Source organism: Sciurus carolinensis, chromosome 1 (assembly GCF_902686445.1).
Source record: "Sciurus carolinensis chromosome 1, mSciCar1.2, whole genome shotgun sequence".
In the NCBI taxonomy this organism is placed as follows: domain Eukaryota; kingdom Metazoa; phylum Chordata; class Mammalia; order Rodentia; family Sciuridae; genus Sciurus; species Sciurus carolinensis.
Window position 1 is genome coordinate 132,770,151 of NC_062213.1, and position 23,956 is coordinate 132,794,106.

Below are 23,956 nucleotides of genomic sequence, written 5' to 3' on the forward strand. Positions count from 1 at the left end.
GAAAAATTTGCTTGCTTAGAAATGAATAAATATTTGTCAGATGAGTAAGACAAGATTGCTGATTCAAATTCTTATATATCAAGGCAAGAAAGAACCAACATCCCTGTAATAGATAATAACCTCCTCCTTCCCCCAGTGTTTTCAAAGATACATCCTAAAACTATATGAACACTACCTTTTTTAGGAGTAAATAGATAATCAACTATTATTTGCCATAAAAGAAGCAATTTTCAAACTATTCCAAAAGCTATTGGATTGCCATTTTATTAGCAATGAGTGATCTCCCACCTTAGATTTTGCTCTGTCATATTTCAAACCTAGGCATTAACTTGTTTTGGTAATAAGATCAGAAAGAATCATCGCATGTTCCTTTTACAAAAGGAAAATCAAGGCATAAAAATTTATTTTAACATTTAAATATCTCCCTGGAAATAGAACTTGAGCTTCACAGAGAACCCTTTGTTTTTAAAGTTATCAATCATTAAGCAATTTCAGAGGATTATCATAGCGGAGTTGAAATAAGAGCTTAAATTCCTCTACTAAAGAACTGTATTTTCATTTGCCATATTAATCTTGGGCAATTTTACTTTCTTTAATAATTTATACCAAGTTTTTGCTTTTTTTCTTTAATGCTTACTACAGAAGGTATTTTTTATAGCAGATATCTAATGAATAACCTTTAAAAAATCCAATCCATCATTTCACAAATTGGTATTTTTTTATAACTTCCTATTCCCTTTAGTCATTTTGTACTTGCTTTAAATACTGAAAGTCCTGTCTTACAAACCAAACTTTGGCCACGCAATCTGTCTAATCATAATGGTTCCATAATATTCCACTGCAGTGCACACAGGGATGAAAAGCAGAGCCTAGAGAATCAGCCTGAGATTTGATTCCTGGCTGTATCCCTCTTGGCTTTGGGGCAAGTTATGTAGCTTCTACACTTCAGAATTCTCATTTGAAAAATGAGAAGTATTCATTCTGGGAACTAAAGAAAGTGCATGCAGATTCCAGCACAGGTCTCCTTATGCATTACTCAGTGGAAGTGCTATTGGCATTCTGTACAGGATGATTCCTGTTGTGTGGAACATCTCACCCACGGCAGGGTCTTTACTATTCCTCTGACTCCTAGAATGTCATCTGGGTCCTCTGCCATTGTGCTGATCAGTGAGGGCTTTGTGAAACGATCATATTAAATCTTCTGTTTATGCTGCTTTTACTTCCATTCTCCCTTTAAGAATATGGTTTTTGGCTTTGTATACTCATTCTCTGAGACTTCACTGGGTTATCTCCTTAAGTTCCTAACTTCCAGGGGCTGAGAAGACCAAACACCCTACCTAATCCTCTGGAGGCATGACAGAAGCTCAGCCATTGGGAGGCACTGCTTATGTATGTCTCTGCTCTTTAGAACATTCACAATCTGTGGCTTGCCTGTGCTGTATTTCTCATTCAGCATCTTGTACCCCACTCAGTGCCTGAAACATTGTTGGTGCTCAGAGATGCTAGCTGAATTGAGTGGCTCACCCCATATGAATTTTGAGCTCTACAGCCTTTAAATTCTGGCCTAGTCTTCTCTCATTTTTTCTCAGAACCTTGGCATCTCAGACTACACTTCCTGTATCTAGTCAACTGGCATCAAATTTCCTTTTAAGGATTGTAAAGATGAAGTAGGCTCGCCTGAAGGGCCCAGGCTGGGTAACCTGTCTAAATGAGGGAGATAACAGGAGTGGGGTTGAGACGGTCCATGGAGTGCAACTGGATCTTCTGCACACTATAGGCAAGATGGGGCTATGCTACAGGAAAATGATTCTGACTTAAGGAAGGGTAAGTTGTCCTTGATCCCCTCCTGAACTCACTGCAGACCCATCTTCTAATGAGGTCCACTATAGATGTTTTTGTAGTGCTCTTTTTCAATCATTTGGTTCCAAATAAACCACTAGTTTTTAATGACATGTTATATCCTTTTCCTTTTCTGCATTTCAACCTGCCCTGGAATATGTAAACATGAGATATGATCTTTTGAGCTTGTTAGTCAGATCCTGCAGCAGCTCCAGAAGCTCTGACATAGTAATAAAGTGAGAGAGATTTACAGTCCTGTTGATCTATGTTACTTCTGCCTATTCTCCAAACCAACCATTCCAAATTTTCACCCTTCTCTTTGAAAGCCCCTACTTCACTACTTCCCTTGCTGCTTTTCCTGCTGCCTCCCTCACAACTCTCAGCAGATGCACTGCTTTGCACATCACAGAGAAACCTGAAACCATAAGACATGACTCCCATGATTTCTATCCCCCTTCCAAATAAAATATATCTGTTGCCATCATTCCCATTCTGGTGGAAAACAGCCTTTCCACCCAAATTGAGGGGGATCTTTCCACATAGATCCTGGATCCATCCCCCCTTCTTCCTGAAGATAAGCATTCACCATTAATCCCAAACCCTTAGGGTCTTACATCCAAATGCTTATTTAATATCTGGACTTTGATGATAAACAAATATTCCAATGTACCACACTCAAAACCAAACTTTTTCCATTTGCTCAAGTTTAAAAACCTTAAGAGTCATCTTTGACGTTTCCTTTTTCTCCCAGATTTCGCATTAGATCTTTCAGCAAATCTCAGTGGAATTTCCTTTAACTTACATTCAGAACTGCTGTTTCCAGCCTGGTCCAAGCCATCTGATTTCATTTCTCTTCTGGATTATTGCACCAGTCTTCCACTTTGCTTCTACCCTTGCCCTCTCACACTGTATTCTCAACAGCTGTAGTGATGGTCTTGTTAAAACATCAGATTATGACCTCTTGCTTCAAATCCTCCAAATGCATCTCATCTTCTAGCAAAGTCACCTTTCAGTGGTTGACAAGGCTCCGCATGATCTAGCACCCACTGCCTCCCGGGCCTCATCTTCTATGCTACTCACTCACTGCTCTAGCATACTGGTCTCCTGGCTCTTCCTTTAACATGGCAGGGAACACTTTACTTCAGGCCCAACCTTCCTAGGGTCACCTCAACATTCAGATTGATAAGATCATCATAAACCTTATGTGGCACCAGAATCCTTAGAAGATACAGGATTGGAGTCACAGCTTGCCAGCAAGGCAGCACAGATCTTCCTCCTTTGGGAAATCTTCACAATTGTCCACGCTGTGGTCCACATTGCTGCCTGGAGCTAGTCTCTCCCTGAGTATCTCCTCCCCCCATATCTCAGGGACAAGGAAAAGACTGTCCTAGGCAGTTCCAGGACCTACCCTGACTTAAAAGCTTTGTGTCCTAAAGAAGCAAACATCTCTTGCAGCTTGATAGATAAATCTTTGAAGTATCAAGCCATACAGTTACAAGTGCTACTACAATCACAGAAGTCCAAAGAAATGGCTTCCTACCGGGCTTTTATCTCTCTCCCAGTTCAGATACAGCTCACCAGTCGGTGGTCATTTATGCCGGGAGCAATATGGCCCAGTAACATAGTTAACTTTCTACCTTTGCCAGGTCTCTGGGAAACAGCTAGAAAGCTGAGAAAGTCAAAAAAGTCAAATTCTGCAGAAGGCGAACCCTTTGGTTAACCCTTTGTTATGTGCTCCTTATTCCTGCTGTTCTTTCTGCTTGGAAGTCTCCCTCCCGGACATCTGCATGGCCTGCTCCTGCACCTCCTTCTCTTCTTCATACAAAATTCACAACTCCTAACTCTTGTGCTGCCACCTTCTACTGTGAATGCTTTATTTTTCCCATTGCCCTGTTCACCTTCTTAAGATATTACCATAGTTCCCTTTAATTCATGATTTCTTTCTCTGTTCTATTGGTTTCTCGTGGTCAATTGTGGTCTGAAAAAATTAAATGGAAAATTCCAGAAACAAGCGATTCGTAAGTTATCAAGTGCATGCCCTTCTGAGTGGTATGATGTTAGTCCCTTAGTAACTGCCTTGGTTATCAGACTGACTGTTGCCATATCTTAGTGCTTGAGTTCAAGGTACGCTGGTTTTAACAACCACCTTAAAGTACAGGGGTAGTGAAGCTAGCAATACAGACCTGTCAACGAGGAGTTGTAAAGGGCTTCTTTTAGTGAAAAGGTGAAAGTTCTCAATTTAGTAAGAAAAGGAAAAAAAAGTATATGCTGAGGTCGCTGAGATCTATAGTAAGAATGAGTAGAGAAAAACAGGATTTGGTACTATCCCCACTTTCTGGCACTCACTGGGGGATCTACAGGGGACAATATACATATAATTTACTAATTGATTTTGCTAATTTACTTGTTAATTTCCCCACAAAATTTAAGTTCCATAAGGTTGAGATTTTTACCTTTAATTTTTTCATCTTTCACTGATAATTCTTGGTAGAACCATGTCAGGCACACAGTAAGTTAACAACATTTTGTTAAAATTATGAATTAATTTCTGCTCTTTCTCTTTTTTAGACTTTAGCTTCTCATCCTTTCTTGGGCAGGTGGGGAGAGGGCAAAAAGTTTTTAGTGATCAAATAAAAGGTAATGTGGTGTTAGGTTAAGAACAAGGACTTGGGCTGGGAATACAGCTCAGTTGGTAGAGTGCTTGCCTTGTATGCACAAGGCTCTGGGTTCAATCCCCAGCACCACAAAAAAAAAAAAAAAAAAAAAAAAAAGGGAACAGGGATCCAAATAATGGCCTCGTATGAATAAGGGCTTTGTCACCCACTTTGGGAGGTTTCCCTAACCTCTGTGCTGCAGGTGTCCCATTCATAAATGGGGATAATAACAGCATCTGCATTCTACAGTAGCCATGAGGAAGAAATGAGTTAAAATATGTGTAAAGTGTCCAGAAGAGTGACCAACACACAGGAAGTACTGTGTGATAAATCAACTTTAAAAAGACTTTTATTTCCATGCTGCATCACTTCTAGCTTTCTCTCTGCCTATCTCCTCCTGAGCTGATCTTCTAGCTCCTCTTCCAGCCCAGCTGCCCCTGGCCTCTAACTTCCTTCTATCTTTCCAACACTCCAAACCAAGACTTCTAAGGAACCAGGTGTTGCTTTTCTTTCTGTAACTGCTTGTTATCACCTTTCTTTGGCTTCTGACACTCCTCCCTCCTGGTTTCCATTTGTCCTTACAGTTGCTCTCAGTCTCCCTCAGAGGCTCCCCTTCTGCCCCTATGTACTCTTCAGTGTTGTTCCTGACATAGTCTTGCTCACCCCCTCTCCTGGGTGATCCCATTCACAGGCATGGTGCTGACTCTCATATAAATGACACCCAATCTGTGCCAGTCCTACTGAGTTTCCCAAAGATGTTGTGTTCTTTCTCACATCCACGACCTAGAGCTTTCTCTCCTCTTCCTGGCACCTTCTCCCACGCCCAGCTCCCACTGCCTGACTAGTTCTAGCTGGTTTTCCAAGTTTTAACGCAACTATTACCTCTTCTCTTTTCCCAAGCTAAGCCCAGTGCCCCTCCTGTATCCTCCCTTCCTGCCTTGGAGACTCCTGTATCATAGGTGCAACACAACTTCTTTTAATTGCTACTGTATTTAGTTCTTCCCCAGAAATAAACTACTTACAGATATCCATCTGCTCAAAGTATGGTGCCAGGCACACAGTGGGTATGCAAAATATATCTGGATTTAACATATGAATAGTAGCATCTGTGTAGAATACATTTTGTTGAGTTAAAGTTTAATTCAGAACTGAACACTGGGGAAAATAATGATAACTCATCAAAATAGTAGTTCTTTCAGAAAATCTTATCAAGCTTTTATAAGTAAAGAAATACAAAAAGTTGGATTTTGGCAATGTGAATGGCACTATGGAAATACATAATACAGTCTGCTGTGAAGTCAACTTTGAAAGGTCGGCACCCTCTTTGGTGTTGGCGACATTGACAGCGACTTGACAATAGTCGACTGCAGTTGGGATCACTAAAATCTCACAAGTACCATATTTACCTTATTAGAAAAAGTTTAGTAAATATGTGTTTCAGGCTCCCTGCCATGATTACAAATGCCATATACAAATAGAGAAGAACAACTAATATTTACACGGTTAAAAATCACACAGCCAGCTCTTTTTAAGAAGCTTCAATGACTTGACATTTTGCTCCGGCCCCATTTCTCCATGGGTCTGGCACCTACCTGTAAAGTACATCCAAATACACCGATCATCAGCATGGCCACAGAGAGGTAATCGGTAAATACATCCCACCATGGCTTCAGCACCCGGAAGGCAGGCTGCTGCTCAGAGAACTGCCGGAATTCTGTCACTGGAATCATGTTTCTGAGAAAGGAGAGACTGCTGGTGAATTAACTTATCTTCAAGCACAACATAATACTAGTGACCCTTTACTAGCATTTGAAATGTTGCTTCAGTCCATTAGAAACCCAGGTCTGCATGAGCCCAGGAGCTGTCAGGCCACTAGGGTCTCAAAGAGCCACTGAGTAAAACCACCCCTTGAGGAAATGAGGAGAGTCACATGGCAAAGGCAAGGACCTTTACTGAATTACTGTCTAGAAGTTAGGCTCACTTGTGCTCCAGTCGGCAGAGGGACCATGGCTAAATCCCAATTATTTCTTGAACCTCTACTTCCCTCAAATAGAACATGAAGATGCCAGGAACAGAGCCCGCCCTTTGAAATGCTTTTGTTATTTATCTTACCTTCCTGAGTTATTGCTTTAAACTATTTTTAAAGTATCATTTCAGCATTCTTTTGTGTTAATTCTTTCTGAGTCCTACTTGTAAAGCATTTTACTTGCTCCATGAAGAAGAAAAACGATTTTGCCATGAGGTTATTATCTTTTAAGAGGAGAGATCATAATGGTGGTGTTGGTGGGTTGGGGAGGACCACACTGTCTCTTCCTGTCCCCATTTTCTGTGTTTTCTTTTTTTTTATTTAATACTAGGAATTGAACCCAGGGGCACTTTACCAATAAGCCACATCCCCAGCCCTTTTTATTAAAAATATATATATTTTAAATTTTTGAGACAAAGTCCCACTAAATTCCTAAGGGCTTTGCTAAGTTGCTAAGGCTGGCTTTGGACTTGTGATCCTCCTTCCTTAGTCTCCTGATTCACAGGGATTATTGGCATGTGCCACCACACCTGGGTGTGCTTTTCTTTTGTCTTGGTTTCTGTCCTCTATTTCTTGTACTTTTCATATGCCACTGACAACCTCCCACTTATCCTGATTTTTTTCCTCTGAAAAATCAGTTCATCCTGGAAACATGCTATAGTTTGGATCAGTGTCTCCCAAAGTTTCCTATGTTCAAGGCTTAGTTATGGGCCTGTGGTGCTTTTGGGAGTTGGTGGAACAATTAAGATGTGGGGTCTAATAGAAGGTTTTATGCCACTGGGGGCAATGCCCTTAAAGGGGCTGTTGGGATGCCAGCTTTTTCCCCTCTTCTCTTTGCTTCCTGGCTTCCATAGGGAGAGCAGCTTGCTCTGTCATGTTTCCTACCATGATGTACTTACCATGATTCAAAAGCAACACATCTAACAACCATGGACTGAAACCTTTAAAAATGTGAATGAAAATAAACCTTTCCTGTTTAAATTTGTCTGTTTGATTTGTCTCAGGTAATTGTTAGAGTGACAGGAAGCAGATTAACACAAAATTCCTATTTGTGTCTAAATGACAGAAGCTAAGTGAATGGGGTGCACATGGGGCTCTGCGCAAAGGGAAAGAGGCACATCCTTTTCTTGGTCTGCATTCTCCTTTCTAACATCTCATTCTCACTGCCTTTACTGTGACCCAGGACTTGGGGTTAATCATCCTGCTACTGTGAGAAGTAGTATTCTTTCTTTATCTTATGGCAAGGAATAAGGAGGGTCAATGAGGACCAAAATGAAAAATTCTCTCTTCTACCTTCTTTAGATCCAATAATCTAGCTCTCTACCTTTGTCCTTACTGCTTAATCCTAACTAAGAAGGCAGAGAAAAGGCTACATTTACTGCTCTGTCTCCTAAATCTTGTTTGTTTCATGAATTTTTCTTCCCTAACACTGAATTAAGGACTATACAATAAACATCTTGGATAAAAGTCAAGCTTTTCCTCTGAATTCATTGGTTGCTATAGCTTTGAAAAATATTATGTTATTCATTCTGTCTTGTTGCCTTATGACTATTCTTAAACAATATTTTGCTTTCCTTTTGTATCTGTACTTTTACAATGTTGAAAATTCCAGTTGCCTGGTGATGCTTTCACCTACAACCTATCTACCTAACATTTGTGCAGCACTTGAAATGATTTCCTCATGGGCTGCAAACTTCTTGAGAATAGAACTGATACAGTGTGTGTGTGTGTGTGTGTGTGTGATATATATAAATAAAGAATATATATAGTTTTAAATTGTAGGTGGACACAATACCTTTATTTTATTCATTTTTTTTAACGTGGTGCTGAGGATTGAACCCAGTGCCCCATATGTGCTAGGAAAGCGCTCTGCCACTGAGCCACACAACAGACATTGCAGGCAAACCACACTGGCTAAATTAATTACTTCACATAGTCATAGTGTCATTAAATTTCAGACTAGCTCACACTCTGATTTTCCTGACACCTTGGTCTCTTTTATCAATGAATCATGACAATCTCACTGACCCAATATGATCCAGTCTGTTGTGATAATCAGATAGGTACTAATTCATCTTAACTTCCAAGTGCTGCTTCAAGAGCTACTGTCTTATTTCACTTTGAATTCCATAGTGTCTGAAAACAAGACACCCTGAAAAACTACTTGTTGACTAAAAGATGAATTTACATGACCATTCAGGAAGCAATGCTTATCAACTCATATTTGGGGTGATCCTAATTAGCTGAAGTGAAAGTGACAATTAACAAACTACCTGTTCCATAATCTATTATTCTTTGACATATTTTGTTGTTGTCTCTTTGGTGATAAATGCCTTTAGACCTTGGAGGAAATTAAGATTATTCATTGAAGCAGGGGGCAGTTTTAGGAAGAAAATGCACCAATAGAGCAGTGGTTCTCAAACATTTTGGTCTTAGGACTCCTTCAGGCTCTAAAACATAATGAGAGCCCCAAAGGGTTAATATCAGTTATTATAAATAAATATTGTTATGGTCTGGATCTGGAGGGTCCCCCTAAAGCTCATGTGTTAGACAACGTGGCAATGTTCAGAGGAGGGATGACAGGATCATAAAGACTCTTACCTCATCAGTGGATTAATCCATTGATGAATTAATAATTTGAATGAACTTACTGGGAGGTGGTGAAAACTATAGGTATGTGGGGTATAAATGGAAGAAGTGGTTCACTGGGGACCTGGCCTTGGGGACTGTTCTCTGGTCCCTTCCTTCCTCTCTCTCTCTCTTTCTGTGCTTCCCCACTGCCATAAGCCGAGGAGCTTTCCTCTGTCACATCCATAAACCATGCTGTTTTTCCCTTAGGGTCAGATAACTATGGACGGATGCTTTTGAAACCATAAGCTAAAATAAATCTTTCCTCCTCTTAAGATGTCCTTGTTAGGTATTCTGGTCACAATGACAAACTGACTGACTGACTAACACAAATATTTACCATGTTAGAAATTAAAACTAAGAAATTTAAAAAATACGCATTCATTCATTATAAAAAATAAAATCAATCCAGGTTAATACATACTATTATTAAAAATAACTGTAGGGCTAAGGTTGTGGCTCAATGGTAGAACACTTGCCTAGTATGTGTGAGGCACTGGGCTCGATTCTCAATACCACATATAAATAAGTAAATAAAATAAAGGTCTATCAACATCTAAAAAAGTTTTTTAAAAAAAGATCATATTTTCCAAAACACAAAAATTAGAATAATGGCATTATTTTACCCTTTAATATTGGCTTATTATAGAAGACAGATGGATTCCCAGATCTGTTTCTGCATTCAATCTATTGTGATATGTTGTTTGGGTTGAAATGCACAAGTAAAATACAGCCCACAAATATATGTGGTTAGAAATGTGAGGAGTAGCTTAATAGCTTTTTCATATTTTTGTGGATATTCATTTTTGAGACTACACTAAAACTTGACTTGGTTAGTTGCAACATGGAATCTGGAAACCATATCAATTAACTTTTCAAATTCCATATTAAACCCCCTTACACTGAATCAATCGTTTTACCCATGCATGGTTCTGTAACAGCATGCATTAGTGTGGAAAATAATGGATCACTCAGTTATACAATCTTCCAAATGGCGACACATTGCATTACACAATATTAAAAAATCATAGTGATTAATATCAACCACTGCTATCATCAGAAGAATTTTTAAGTATTGGGTAACTGACAAGTTCATGGTGCATACAAGTTCTCCAAAATTCTAATATCACTTAAGAATACAAATTCCACTATTGTCAAGTATTTGTTGCTCTCCTCTAAGTCTCAGGTTCACTTCATTCATTTTGAGAATATAACATGCCACATACCCAATAATCAGTTGTCTTATTCAAGTGAAAGCAGTGTGATAAAGCAGCTAATTCAGTTTTCCACTCAACTATCACACAGGGCTTTCTCTTGAGGCAGCAGTCTACTGTGGAAGGTCGCTATAGTGCTCGGTGTTTTTCCCATTTCATCACCTAGTGTACTAATGTAACATGGAGTCAAGGGTTAACAGTTACTAAAGGAATAACTTTTACTGCTTCAAGAGGGACATTAAGAGAAACTGGCTTTAAAAAAATAAATTACAAGTGTGTACCCATGAAGAATACAGCCCCTTCAGAATAATCTGGTGCCTCTATCTTGATTCATACAAAGGAACCTTGCCTACCATTGGTTTTGCACCATTGATGACATCTTAGCAGTATATTTTGACCTGTGAGGTTCCTTTAAAAGGTCTGGGCTAGCACCCTGAGAATCACAGAGGCAGAGGTTCACTGTTCCTTTCTCTACCTCTGGTTTTCCTTGAAAAAGTTAAGACCTGGGCACCCACAACAGAAGAGGTTCCCTGAGTCCCTGGCTGAGGTGCCTCATAGGCATCATGCTTTTAGTATGGGAAATAAAGACAAACTAAGGAATCAGAGTAACTGAAGTATTCTCTGCTGCTTCTTAATATCAGCACAGTCTAGCTAAAATGGATTACATGACTGGTTAAAGAAAAAGCTAGTCAAGATGATGTAGCTTTTTAGTGTTGTAACTAAATTTTTATTGATCGCACTTAAACTCTTTTGGGTATGTATATATAGGTGCAGATACATGTTCACATATATGTACATATTACTACATATAAATACATGAATAAACTTATAATACACACATGAACTTTGTTGTTTTAAAGTGTGACAAAACTCTAAGCTGATATCCAGTATAGCATTAATCCTTAACATTTTTGACACAAAAGGAAGAGTTGAATAAAAATCCCCCAACTAACAGAGGTGGATGGACTTTATGCTTGGTTAACTGAAAAATTTCTTTGTATTTTTCTTTCACAGTTTTAGGTACCTCTGAAAAATCATGCTCTGCAGAGACAACTACAATTGATTTCTCTTTCATTGTCACTGTTGTTTCCAAGTTCTTTGTGACAATTTTAAGAGTTAGCATTGCAAACTAAAGGAGCCACTCCTGAATAAACTGCTAGGTTTAAATAGTTAGGGGGCAAATTCAATGCAATTCCAATTAAAATCCCAATGACGTACCTCATAGAAATAGAGCAAGCAATCATGAAATTCATTTGAAAAAATAAGAGACCCAGAATAGCTAAAGCAATCCTTAGCAGGAAGAATGAAGCAGGGGGTATCACAATACCAGAACTCCAACTATACTACAGAGCAATAGTAACAAAAATGGCATGGTATTGGCACCAAAATAGACAGGTAGATCAAAAGTACAGAATAGAGGACACAGACACAAACCCAAATAAATATAGTTTTCTCATACAAGACAAAGGTGCCAAAAACATGCAATGGAGAAAAGACAGCCTGTTCAACAAATGGTGCTGGGAAAACTGGAAATCCACATGCAACAGAATGAAACTAAACCCCTATCTCTCACCCTGCACAAAACTCAACTCAAAGTGGATCAAGGACCTTGGAATCAGACCAGAGACGCTGCACCTTATAGAAGAAAAAGTAGGTCCGAATCTTCAACATTTTGGCTTAGGATCAGACTTCCTCAACATGACTCCCAAAACACAAGAAATAAAAGCAGGAGTCAACAACTGGGATAGATTCAAACTAAAAAGCTTTTTCTCAGCAAAGGAAACTGTCAGCAATCTGAAGAGAGAGCCTACAGAGTGGGAGAAAATCTTTGTCACACATACTTCAGATAGAGCACTAATTTCCAGAATCTATAAAGAACTAAAAAAATTTTACACCAAGAATACAAATAACTCAATCAACAAATGGGCTAAGGAAATGACAGACACTTCACAGAAGAAGATCTACAAGCAATCAACAGATATATGAAAAAATGTTCAACATCTCTAGTAATAAGAGAAATGCAAATCAAAACTACCCTAAGATTCCATTTCACCCCAATTACAATAGTGATTGTCAAGAATACAAACAACAATAGATATTGGCGAGGATGTGGGGAAAAAGGTATACTCAAACATTGCTGGTGGGGTTGCAAATTAGTGCAGCCACTCTGGAAAGCAGTGTGGAGATTCCTTAGAAAACTTGGAATGGACCCATCCTTTGACCCAGCTATCCCACTCCTTGGCCTATACCCAGGGGACTTAAAATCAGCATACTACAGTGATGCAGCCACATCAATGTTCATAGCTGCTCAATTCACAATAGCCAGATTGTGGAACCAACCTCAATGCCCTTCAATTGATGAATGGGTAAAGAAACTGTGGTATATATACACAATGGAATATTACTCAGCCATAAAGAAGAATAAAATTATGGCATTTGCAGGCAAATGGATGAAATTGGAGAATACCATGTTAAGTGAGAAAAGCCAATCCCAAAAAACCAAAGGATGAGTGATCTCTCTGATAAGCGGATGATGATACATAATGGGGGTTGGGAGGGAGGCAAGAATGGAGGAAAGATGGATTGTATAGAGGAAAGAGGGGTGGGAGGGGTGGGGGGAAGGGAAAAGTAACAGATTGAGACAAACGTCATTACCCTATGTACATGTATGATTACATAAATGGTATGACTCTACTTCATGTACAACCAGAGAAATAAGTTTTACCCCATTTGTTTACAATGAATCAAAATAAATAAATTAAAAAAAAGAAATGATAAATGATTGAAGAGATAGATGTGTTGAATCTGATTTAATCATTACACAATGTGTACATGTATTGAAACATCACTTGGGACCCCATTAATATGTATAATTTTTATATTATATATATATCAGTTAATAAATAAAATTTGAAAAATAAAAAAGATAGGAGGCTAAAGATCAATCAGCATAATTTTATTACTGTTTAAACACTTTTCTATTTTAGAAATGTTAATAATTATCCTTCCTCTGACCCCAATTTTCAATTCATTACAAAATTTTAGTTTATCTAATTAGTAATGTCTTTGGGAAGATGCCATTTCAAATTAAATCAAGGATTCTGGTATTGTAATTTTAAAAATTTAAACTTTTACTTTATAACACTGCTCCCATAACCTTTTACAGAAGCCGTATGCATTTCTTTTTTAAAAAATACTTATTACAAAAAAATCTCGTTTTAATGGTTCTATATTCCATCTAAACTAAACTCTCAAAGATATACTTTAATCATTTGATAAAAATATTGGTAAAGTTAGGGGCAAACAGAGTTAGGGGAAACAGAGTTTCTTATTTCTTTCTTTTATATGACTCTTCCTAAAATAATATGAACCCATCAGGATAATTTTAATACTTTCTTGTCTAGAGCTAATTACACAAAATGTATTCTACTCTGTTTATTAGTCCATGATTTGAAGAATATTCAACTTACGCTATCACCTTGATGACAAGTTGGTTGGTAATGCTGCTCTGCTCTCCTGTGGCTATCAGGTAGGTATAGCTGCATTTGTTTATTCCATATTTTTCTGACAGTGGGTAAACAGAATCACCTTTAGATGGCACAATCAAATACCCTTCAAGAAAACAAGGGCCTGTTCCAAATGATCATAGGAAAAATGTCAGTAACCCAGTGAGTGGCCCCTTAACAGAATGAACAAAAAATAATTTCGTGATTCCTGAATACACGAAATATGAGTATTACTGAATAGAAATCCACATATATTGCTATCTATGTTGCTAAATCCAATGGTCAGTTCTTATTTGTTAACCTATTTGTTCTATTAGCAGCATCTAACATAATTTGGCCATTCCTCTTTGGCTCTTAGAACATCACAGACTTTCGGTTTTCTTCCTACTTCCTGGTCTGTTCCTTTCTCCACTCCTTGGTTATTTCTTCCTCTTCTCCCTGACTTTTATTTTGGAGAGCCCCATTCTTAGCCTTTGGTCCTCTCTTCTTTCCTGACTCATTTGTTCCTCTGGCAATAGCATCTGGTCTTGATGCTTTCATTCATAGCTCCACCCAGACTCCAAAACATACCTGCCATCTTCACTTAAGACATCCAGCAGACACATTAAACTCGATATGTCCCAAACCTACTCCTGTCACTCCCTGACTCCCCCACCTCACAGCAAAGCCCTGCTCTACCTGCAGCATTCCGATCTCAGTAAATGGCAGCTCTATCTTGGAATCCTCCTTGACCTCCCTGTCTCTTACATCCACATGCAATTTATTTCCAAAAAACAAAACAGAACAAAATTTCTTTTTATGTTTCTTAATGTACTGCTTCTCTCCTTCCACAAGAATGTAAGTTTCACAAAGGCAGGTCTTGATTTTTCAGTTCTAATTTTTATTAATGTATCACAAATATCTAGAAAATAAAACTTGGCAAACAGTAGGCAGTTGATACTTGATGAATAAATTAGTAGATATTTGTAATTTTAGTGAAGAAAGGCACCCAATTGCCTTCAGCTTTAGAAATTATAATTGCAAAATGAAAATGTGTCCTGAGTAATGTCCTGGGAGGAAGGTCCCTCAAGGCAGGCTCAGGACAGGAGTGCAGCTGAGGCCAGTATGGAGAAGTGTAAAAGAGGAAGAGGACAGAAATACCACGATTTTACATTTATGGGTGCTTCTCGGTTGTGCTCAAAGGCTCCACAAATCAAAATAAAGTCCTGAGGATGTTTAAAACAGCAATTATAAAATAAACTGCTTTTTTTTTTTTCTGGCAACACAAGGATGAAAATAAAAAGCAGGAGCCACATTTTTCCAATTACATAAAAATTATATCTTTCTCCCTTGGGAAGGCATGACTCTGGATTGTTTTATTATACAGTTGTGGAATACATGGCAAAATATTTCTAGAAAAATCCACCAAAGGAGGATATAATTACATGGCTCTGTGGAAGTATAATTAATTAAAAGCAAATTATGAATGTGTTATAAGATTTTAGAACCTGAAAGGAACCAAAGTAATCATCCAGTCCACATCCCTGATTTTATGGGTGAAAAACTTGAGCCAAGAGAGATTAGGTGACCTGCCCAAGGAACACAGCTGGTGATGAAGCATGATTTCTAACCAAATGTTTTTTTCCTCACTCTGGAGCTTACCGCTTGTAACACATGATGCTGATTAGAACTTAAAGAACAAAAATGCACTAAGCAAGAAAAAACAATGAACTCTTTCTGATTATTTCCTTCAAGGATTTAAAGAACAATTCTTTTCCATCCATCTGTTGAAGGGCCTCTAGGTTGGTTCCACAATCTCGCTACTGTGAACAGAGCTGCTATAAACATTGATGTGGCTGCATTACTGTTGTATGCTGATTTTAAGTACTTTGGGTATAAACCGAGGAGTGGGATAAGTGGGTCAAAAGGTGGGTATTATTCAGCCATAAAGAAGAATGATATTATGGCATTCGCAAATAAATTGATGGATTGGAGAATATCATGCTAAGTGAAATAAGCCGATCCTCCCCACAAAAAAAAAGGCTCAATGTTTTCCCCATAAGTGGAGAATGATATATAATGGGGGTAGGGGGTGTTGGGAGTGAGAGAAGAATGGAGGAACTTTGGATTATGTAAAGGTAAATGAGAGGGAGGGGGGTATGAAAAATGGTGGAATGAGACAGACATCCTTACCCTATGTACATGTATGATTACACGAATGGTATGAATCTACATCGTGCACAACCATAGAAATGAAATGATGTACCCCATTTGTGTAAAATGAACCAAAATGCAGTCTGTAAAAAATCAAAAAATAAATAATTAATTAAAAAAAAGAAAAATCCTTTTATTCATATGTATTTTAGGGCACGCCTCTTGAGGCCTGATATAAAGGAGGATTGTTTATGATATTTCTAGTTATTTTTATGGTCATTATAAAGGTACCACTAAAGATACCACTATAAATTCACTAACTATATGCCACATGTTCTGATTAGTAGCTGTTGTTTTTTTCTGTCACCAAGCATGATTCACTTTCGTTCACTCATTTGATAAGTGATGAGAATGAATTACTGTAAGGCACTGTGGTAGGTGCCAAGGGAAAAGAGAATAAAACAGACAAGGTACTTCCCCTTGCCTTCATATATGTAAAACTCCTGGATGAATGTTTGCTAATGAAATTCCTAAGAAAATATTAATTGGAACTGCTCTTTTTTGTAAATGGTTTTCATTATTGTTTCCTGTGCCAATGATGCTTTTAAAGAGGTTTGTTGTTGTTGTTTGTTTTGAATTTCACTGAGGATGAAGTTTACATCTTGTTCATTTTCCAAAAATAGTACAAGGGATTGGAAGAGGCCATCAATACATATTTGTTAAATTGAAACAGGCTTAAGCACACCACCCCCCACAGACACATACACCCTATTAAGTACTTTGTAGTAAAGATTATACTCTTCTTATCTTCTTTGACAAAGCATGATATTGTAATAAGTTAAGATTAACTATTACTATATACCATATTACCACATAAATAATGATTATTCAAAAAACATCCTACCAAAGAGAATACTTGAGATGAGAAAAGGAGTTAGGAATTATTTATCATTTCAAAGTTAAGGGTCACTGAAACTTTAATGCACAATGTTCTGTCACTAGTGATAAAGAGGATGTATTGATCAATAATACTTTCTTATGTCTCAGCTTGTACCCAAGGAAATGGCCAAATTTTGTCACTCTTAAGTCTGAACATCACTCTATTAAGAAGCAAGTGACAGAAAAACAGATCTATACCTGACAGTCTTATTAACAATATGGTGGTTTGGAATTATGCATCTCTAAATCTTGCAAAGGTCTTAAAAGAAGGATTTAATTTCTTTGGGATTTTTGTCAAATAGCTTCAGTTGTATAATGCTATTAATAATTTAATGCTTATTATGCACATTTCAAGTACATTTAAATTCAGAAGCCCTTTCTGAAATGGGCTAAGCTGTGATCTAACAGTCCTTTTAAAAAAAACTGACCATAAAAGATCATCAAATGAATGTCATTCCCTTCCTCATCCCTATATTCTGAATCCCTCTATCATCTGAGAAATGGCTCAGCTCTCTGCATCCCACTGACTCTCTTACTCTGTTTATTAAATCAGCTTAAAGCAGCATCAGTCTTGCAGGAAATAGTGTACACAGCCCCTGCCCAATAGGGGATACCCTGGAAAGACTGTGTGCTTCCGCTTTAGCTCTCAGTACCACTGACAGTGCTTCAGAAGTTGTTCCAGTTCGTTTGATCAAAATCTCAACAGCCAGAAACAAAGTCTAAGATTCACCTGAGTTTTATTTTTAAAGATTATCTCCTCCTTTGGTGGACAAAAAGAGACTGAGGTTTATCTCCAATCTCGGTTTGTGTCTCCAGCAGCAGTCACCCAGAACCTGATCAGAATACCCAAACTGAGCAGGGCTGCAGGCTGGCTGCTGGGACGCCATCCTCCCATGAAGGGAGAGAAAGCGGAGGAAGGAGACAAGAAGGCTCCTGCCCTTGAGAACATCACGACTAAAGTTTCTTGCTTATTTCTTAACTTCTGGAGTTTAGAGTAATCTGAAAATTTCAGGGTCACCTTTTATTTTCTATTCCTTGCTCTGGGGCCTAAAACTGCTCAAGAAATTGTTGAGTTGAATTCTTATTGATTCCTAAAGTGCAAGTGGTCATTTCTATTCTGACTGGAAGCGTAGCTTGTTTTTCAAATACCTTTTCACAAACATAGATGGTAGACTGCTAAGTACCAGTCAACCACAAGTGTGATAGGGAAGCTAAGGCATCATTTTGTCCAAAAATCTTTCCCACTTTTTTTTTTTTTTTAATGTGGGTAAAATTTTTAAGTTTCCAGGTATGTTAAATAGAAAGTAATACTGTTCAGGAAATAAAGAGATTGATATAAAACTCAAAGATTAATAGACTACAGGATTTACAGTATGATTTTTTTTTTTTTTTGGAAAAACCATTGTTAGTGGATTTTTTTTTTTTTTTTTTTAGCTCTTTCAATGGACCTTTATTTTATTTATTTATATGTGGTACTGAGAATCAAACACAGTGCCTCACACACGCTAGGCAAGCACTCTACAACTGAGCTACAATTCCAGCTCAATATGATCATTTTTATCTTTCTCTTTAAATAAATTAATCTTGATAGGAATCTACCATTTAAAATTTTCCTTGTAGTACAGGGACAATGGAAGGTTTGATACTAATGAAAAAACACTAACTGCTGAGTACTTCTTAGGACCCTTAAGAAGGCTGCTCACAATGTCTAGGCAGTTCTTGATCTGTCCTTCCTGTTGAGTGTGCTCCGTAAAATTCACGACATAAGGAGGAAGTTCAGGTCCTCCAGCCTCTGGGAAAAATAGCTCTGTGAAGTGGTCAACTATGGAACTTGTATTGCCAGACTCTCAAAACTGACATGAATGCAACTGAATGTCAAAGTACTGGGTTTTTGTCTACCTAGTCAATAAAGATAAATCTTTATTATTTATTTATTTATGTAAAACTTTGTGCCTATAGAAACAATAATTATATGGTTTGGCTCTAAATTTAATGTATTGATTGATGAATGGTCATCATTTTCAAATTAGACATAATATTAATTCTTTCTTCCAAGTTTTATTTACTCATAGTAAAGTTAAATAAAAATCTAATGTGAAGATATTCTGTACTCCTAGAGTCACACATTTGAGTCATGGAGGTAGGGCATCAAAGATTTCTTCAGATGAAGGTTCTAGAAGAATATGGTCAAAGGCTGCTGGCCTCTCAAATAAGAATGTATCAAAAATCTGTATGAAAAAAAGTCTTTGAAAATACAATTAAAATAGGTGTTTCTAAAGATCACTGTATTTTTCAATTAAAAAAGATAAAGACAACTCTCCCCCTTCAAAAAGAAGTAGTGAAACTAGGTGATACACAGTACATGATAGCAAAGACTAAAAGATCTATATGGATTCTGAAAAGTTCAGAAAAAAATATTCAAATAATAGTGGCAGGCTCATCCTACAACTGAAATGTTCTTATAATCCTCCTCCTTGCTTTGTAAACTCCTATTCTAAACTATAGAGTGAGGCTCTAGTGCCACTCAAAGGCAGCATTTCAGACTCTCAAAGCACCACGGATGGGCTGGGGAGATAGCTCAGTTGGTAGAGTGCTTGCCTTGTAAGCACAAGGCCCTGGGTTCGATCCCCAGCACCAAAACAAAAACAACAACAACAAAAACAAACACCATGGATGTCCCTCAATGGCCACAGACATCATTTCCTATCATCATTTCCCATTCTCTTGGGTTAATGCTGGTCTCCCTCTAGCCATCAGATCCATGAAGGCAGGGATGATTTCAGTTTTGTTCACCACTGCTTTCCTGATACCTTACTGAGTTTGCACCTGTTATAGTTTGGATATGAGGTGTCCCCCAAAAGCTCACATGTGAGACAATGCTACAAGATTCAGAGGAGAAATGATTGGGTTGTAGAAGTCTTAACCTAATCAGTAATTTAATCCCCTAATAGGGATTAACTGAGTGGTAACTGAAGTGGTAGGGTGTGGCTGGAGGAGACTGGAATTGAGGCATGGCTTTGGGATATATATATTTGTATCTGGTGAGCAGAGTCTCTCTCTGCTTCCTGATCACCATGATGTAAGCTGCTTCCCTCTACCACCCTCTCCTGCCATGATGTTCTGTCTCACCTTGGGCCCAGAGGAATGGAGCTGGCCTTCTATGGACTAGGATCTCTGAAACCATGAACTCTCAAATAAACCTTTCCTCCTTTACAGTTGTGCTGGTCCAGTCATTTAGTCACAGCAGCAAAATAGCTGACTAAAACAGCACCTAAGAGCTGGATATATATTCATGGAATAAATAACTGAATAACTAGTTAAAACAAAATTTCAAGATTAGTCCAAGAGTAAGACCATGGATTTATTAAATTTTCTATCAGGCTCATCAGCTAAGACAGGTTTAAGACCCAAACAGTGTCATCTTTAGAGACAAAATGGTTTACAGGCAGTTACTATTATTAGTAAGAAAGTTGGTTTGGGGCTAGATGAGGTCTTCCTGAAAAAAGTCATTTCAAAAATGTTGAGAGCTTTGCCAAATATATTTTTAAAAATGGTTGAAAGACCTAGAAAACATGATAGAAGAGCCTAGTAATATATCAACTTGGATGGTGACATCTAAAGTTGGTTTCAGAACAGGTTTTGCTCAGCAACTTCACCAGTAGAATGGAAGGGGTATTTGGAAAGAGAAAAATTAGGTCAAGAATTGTTGACTTTGGAGGCTTACAAATATTAATTATAAATGCTTAAAAATAAAAAGCCAAGTAGGAAGGTCATAGGAATTCAATTAAACCCTAAGTTTTTTAGTGAAAAGTAAAGCAAAAACAAGAAAAAAAAATCACTTTTAGACATCAAACACTTCAAAGATGAAAGATTGTTGGACATTCCAAAGAGGAATTTAGGAATGAAGTAGATGATTTTTTGGATGGTGGAAAATGGGCTTAGAGCCAAAGGAAAAGACAGGGTTTATGGAACAACTGTGGGGATGTTTGTTTTTATTTGTTCTGTTCCTCTTTTCAGATGACCCATATTAAAATGTTAATTCTGACCCATGTTTTAGGGACTTAAAGTAGTTTCTGCAAAATAAAAAAAATATATTCAACAGAAAAATGGAAATTGGTAGAAAGATAGGTTGGTTTATTTTTACTCAGAGTTCTTAGACACAAGCAGAGTCAGCCTCAGGATTATAGTGGCAAAGATGTGGGATTTGGGGAAATGGGGTGGATATATAACCCCAAGATCTGATTCAGCCTGACCTTACCCTGGCTGGAGAGAATGCAGATTATCAATGGAGACAGCCACTGCTCAAGTACAAAGTTAGGAGGACAGGTGCACTGTGTTTGACAGCTTTACAACCCTGACACCTACAGCTTTGTTCATTCTTTCTACAAGTACCACAATCACTTTTATCTGTAAGGTATTGGGTTCACTAGTATAGATAAAACAGTAAATAAGAAAATATAACCTTTGTCTTTATGAACTTTGCACCGTGGTAGAACAATGGTAAAAATGACATACACTTTTAATCACAATTGAGACAAACATGATGAAGTAGAAGTTGAGGATGCTCAGACAGCATTGAGCTACTGGGAATGTGGGAAGCAATGACTGCATGCAAATATGAAGCATCAGCTGGAATAGTTGGCCAGGTCAAGTTGGAGTCCAGGGCCAGAAGAACATTTCAGACAGGGCGGAGGTTCGCGTGAAGGTTTTTGATACCTCTTAAGATGATTTGTGTTGCCCTCCATCCGTTACAAATTACAAATGTTTTGTTTCTGTTCATTTTAAATAAAATAATTTGATATTTCTGTCTCTAGAGACAGAAGGACAGGACTGAGTTGGACCAGATGCTCTGAGAGGAGGAGGATAACAAATTACACATTCTTAGACTGAATTGCCAAAAGTCTCACTCACCAAAAGACTTTTTCTAAGGGATGTGTGAAAATCTACTAAAAGCATGTTATTATGGCCTGGATAGGATATACCCCACAAAAGTACACGTGTTAATGAAGGAATGTTCAGAGCTGCAAGGATTGAATTAAGAGAGTTGTAACCTAACCAGTGGACTAATTCATTTGATAGATTAATAATTTGAATGGACTAACTAGGTGGTAACTATAGGCAGGTAGGTGTGATGGAGGAGATAGGTCACTAGGGGAATGCCTTTGTGGTTTACATTTTGTCCCCGGCATTTCTCTCTCTCTTTCTCTACTTCCTGGCTGTCACAAGTTGAACAGCTCTTCTTCACTTTACCCTTCTGCCATGATGTTCTGCAGCACCTTGGGCCCAGAGGAAAGAAGTTGGCCAACCATGGACTAAAACTGAGGGCTGAAAATAAACATTTCCTACTCTAAGTTGTTGTTCTCAGGGTTTTGGTCACAGACAGAAACACAGATGGAAACCTATCATGGGCAGAGTTTGGGAGTTTCACCTTGTGCCTGGATGTTAAATAAGGGAAACTGCCATCCAGACCATGTGAACTGACCCTGAACTATACGGGTTTATACACACAGGATGCCTCAACCCTAATTCAGTGTAGAAATTTAAAATGCCCCCAAAGCTCTGGCCTAGTAGTCTACATTTAGTACCAAATAGCAAATATTGTTTTAGCATCACAGTGTGGCATCCATTACCAATGAGAGGGATGCTCAGCAATTTTCTGAGAATGAACACAAGAAATAATGATGGGGGTCAAAGATTGCTTTCTGTCCTGCGTCTGTCCAAATGTGTGCCATCCTGCCATACAATCGCCTCACTCAAAAGTCATCCAGAATTCCTCCTTAGCAACTGACTTCTGAACTACCCACTGAAATCCACTCTGGTCAGAGGATAGATTCCTATGGTCTGTATTAAAAACTTCTTTAAAAAGTTTTTAACTGTACTTACTATTTGTGCATATTTATGGTGTGCAATATGACAATTCAATACATATATGCAATGTATAAGGATCAAATCAGGATAATTAGCATTCTACCACCTGGAAGATGTATCATTTCTAAGTGTTGCGAACATCTTTTCTCCTCTAATTATTTTGAAATATATAATAAATTGTTGCAGCCAGGCTCAGTGGCACATGCCTGTAATCCTAGCAATTTGGGAGGCTGAGGTTGGAGGATTGTGAGTTTGAGGCCAGTCTCAGCAACTTAGTGAGACTCTCTAAATAACTAACTAAATAAATAAATAGTGCTTCTTTAAAAAAGTGAATTTCAGGTAATAAATAACTGTTAAAAAAATAAATAAATGGCTATAGACTATAATTACCCTACTGTGGCTATAAAAGCCAAGAAAGAATTCTATTCAATTGTATTTTGGTATTATTTAACCTCTCCCTATTGTCCCATCTCCCTATCCTTTCCCTAGTGTTTAGTGACCACTGCTCCATCTACTTTTCTGTGAGATCAACTTTAGATCTCACATGAGTGAGAACATGAAGCATTTTTCTTTCTGTGCCTGGCTTATTTCGCTTAACATGATGTCCTCTAGGTTCATACATTTTCTCATTTTCTTTTTCCCTTCTTTTGATGTGCCCTTCCATTCTTTTCCTCCTTTCCCCCTTCTCTCTCTCCTTCCTTCCTTCTTCCCTTTTTCAACATTTTTTGCCTACTAAGTGCCAAAGGTTGGGGATCAAAGATAAATAAGTAGTTACAATAGAATCTGTGGGCAATAAAATTAAATGCAAAAAGATTTTGAAATGTATTATCACTTTTCTTAACTCCTCAGATCTTTCAAAGGGGTTTTTGTGAGCCAGTTCAGCACTGGCAGAGATGCATGCCAACTAGTCATTCATTCCTGCAGGGAATTTGCCAAGAGACTTGCCAGAGAAGGACGGGGTATAAAACCAAGCATGAGATTGCTCTGGAATGAAGAAATTAAAATGTACACACACAAATGTCTAACTTTTCACAACATGAATTTAGAAATGGAATAATAGATTTATACAGATTTTTTTTTGATAAATTCCTTGCCATACAAACTCTTGCAGCTTGCTATTCACAACCTAAGACCCAGATAAATTTGGAC

The 23,956-nt window shown here is 37.9% G+C and overlaps 1 protein-coding gene across 1 annotated transcript in view; it reads right to left on the reverse strand.

Moving 5' to 3' along the window:
- Window positions 1-23,956, reverse strand: part of Lrrc8c (leucine rich repeat containing 8 VRAC subunit C) — a 105,809-nt gene that overhangs the window by 28,984 nt on the left and 52,869 nt on the right. The window contains exon 3 of the mRNA XM_047542542.1: window positions 6,086-6,227. Coding sequence (XP_047398498.1) covers window positions 6,086-6,223 — 138 coding nt within the window. The 5' untranslated portion in view covers window positions 6,224-6,227. The remainder of the gene's footprint in view (window positions 1-6,085; window positions 6,228-23,956) is intronic.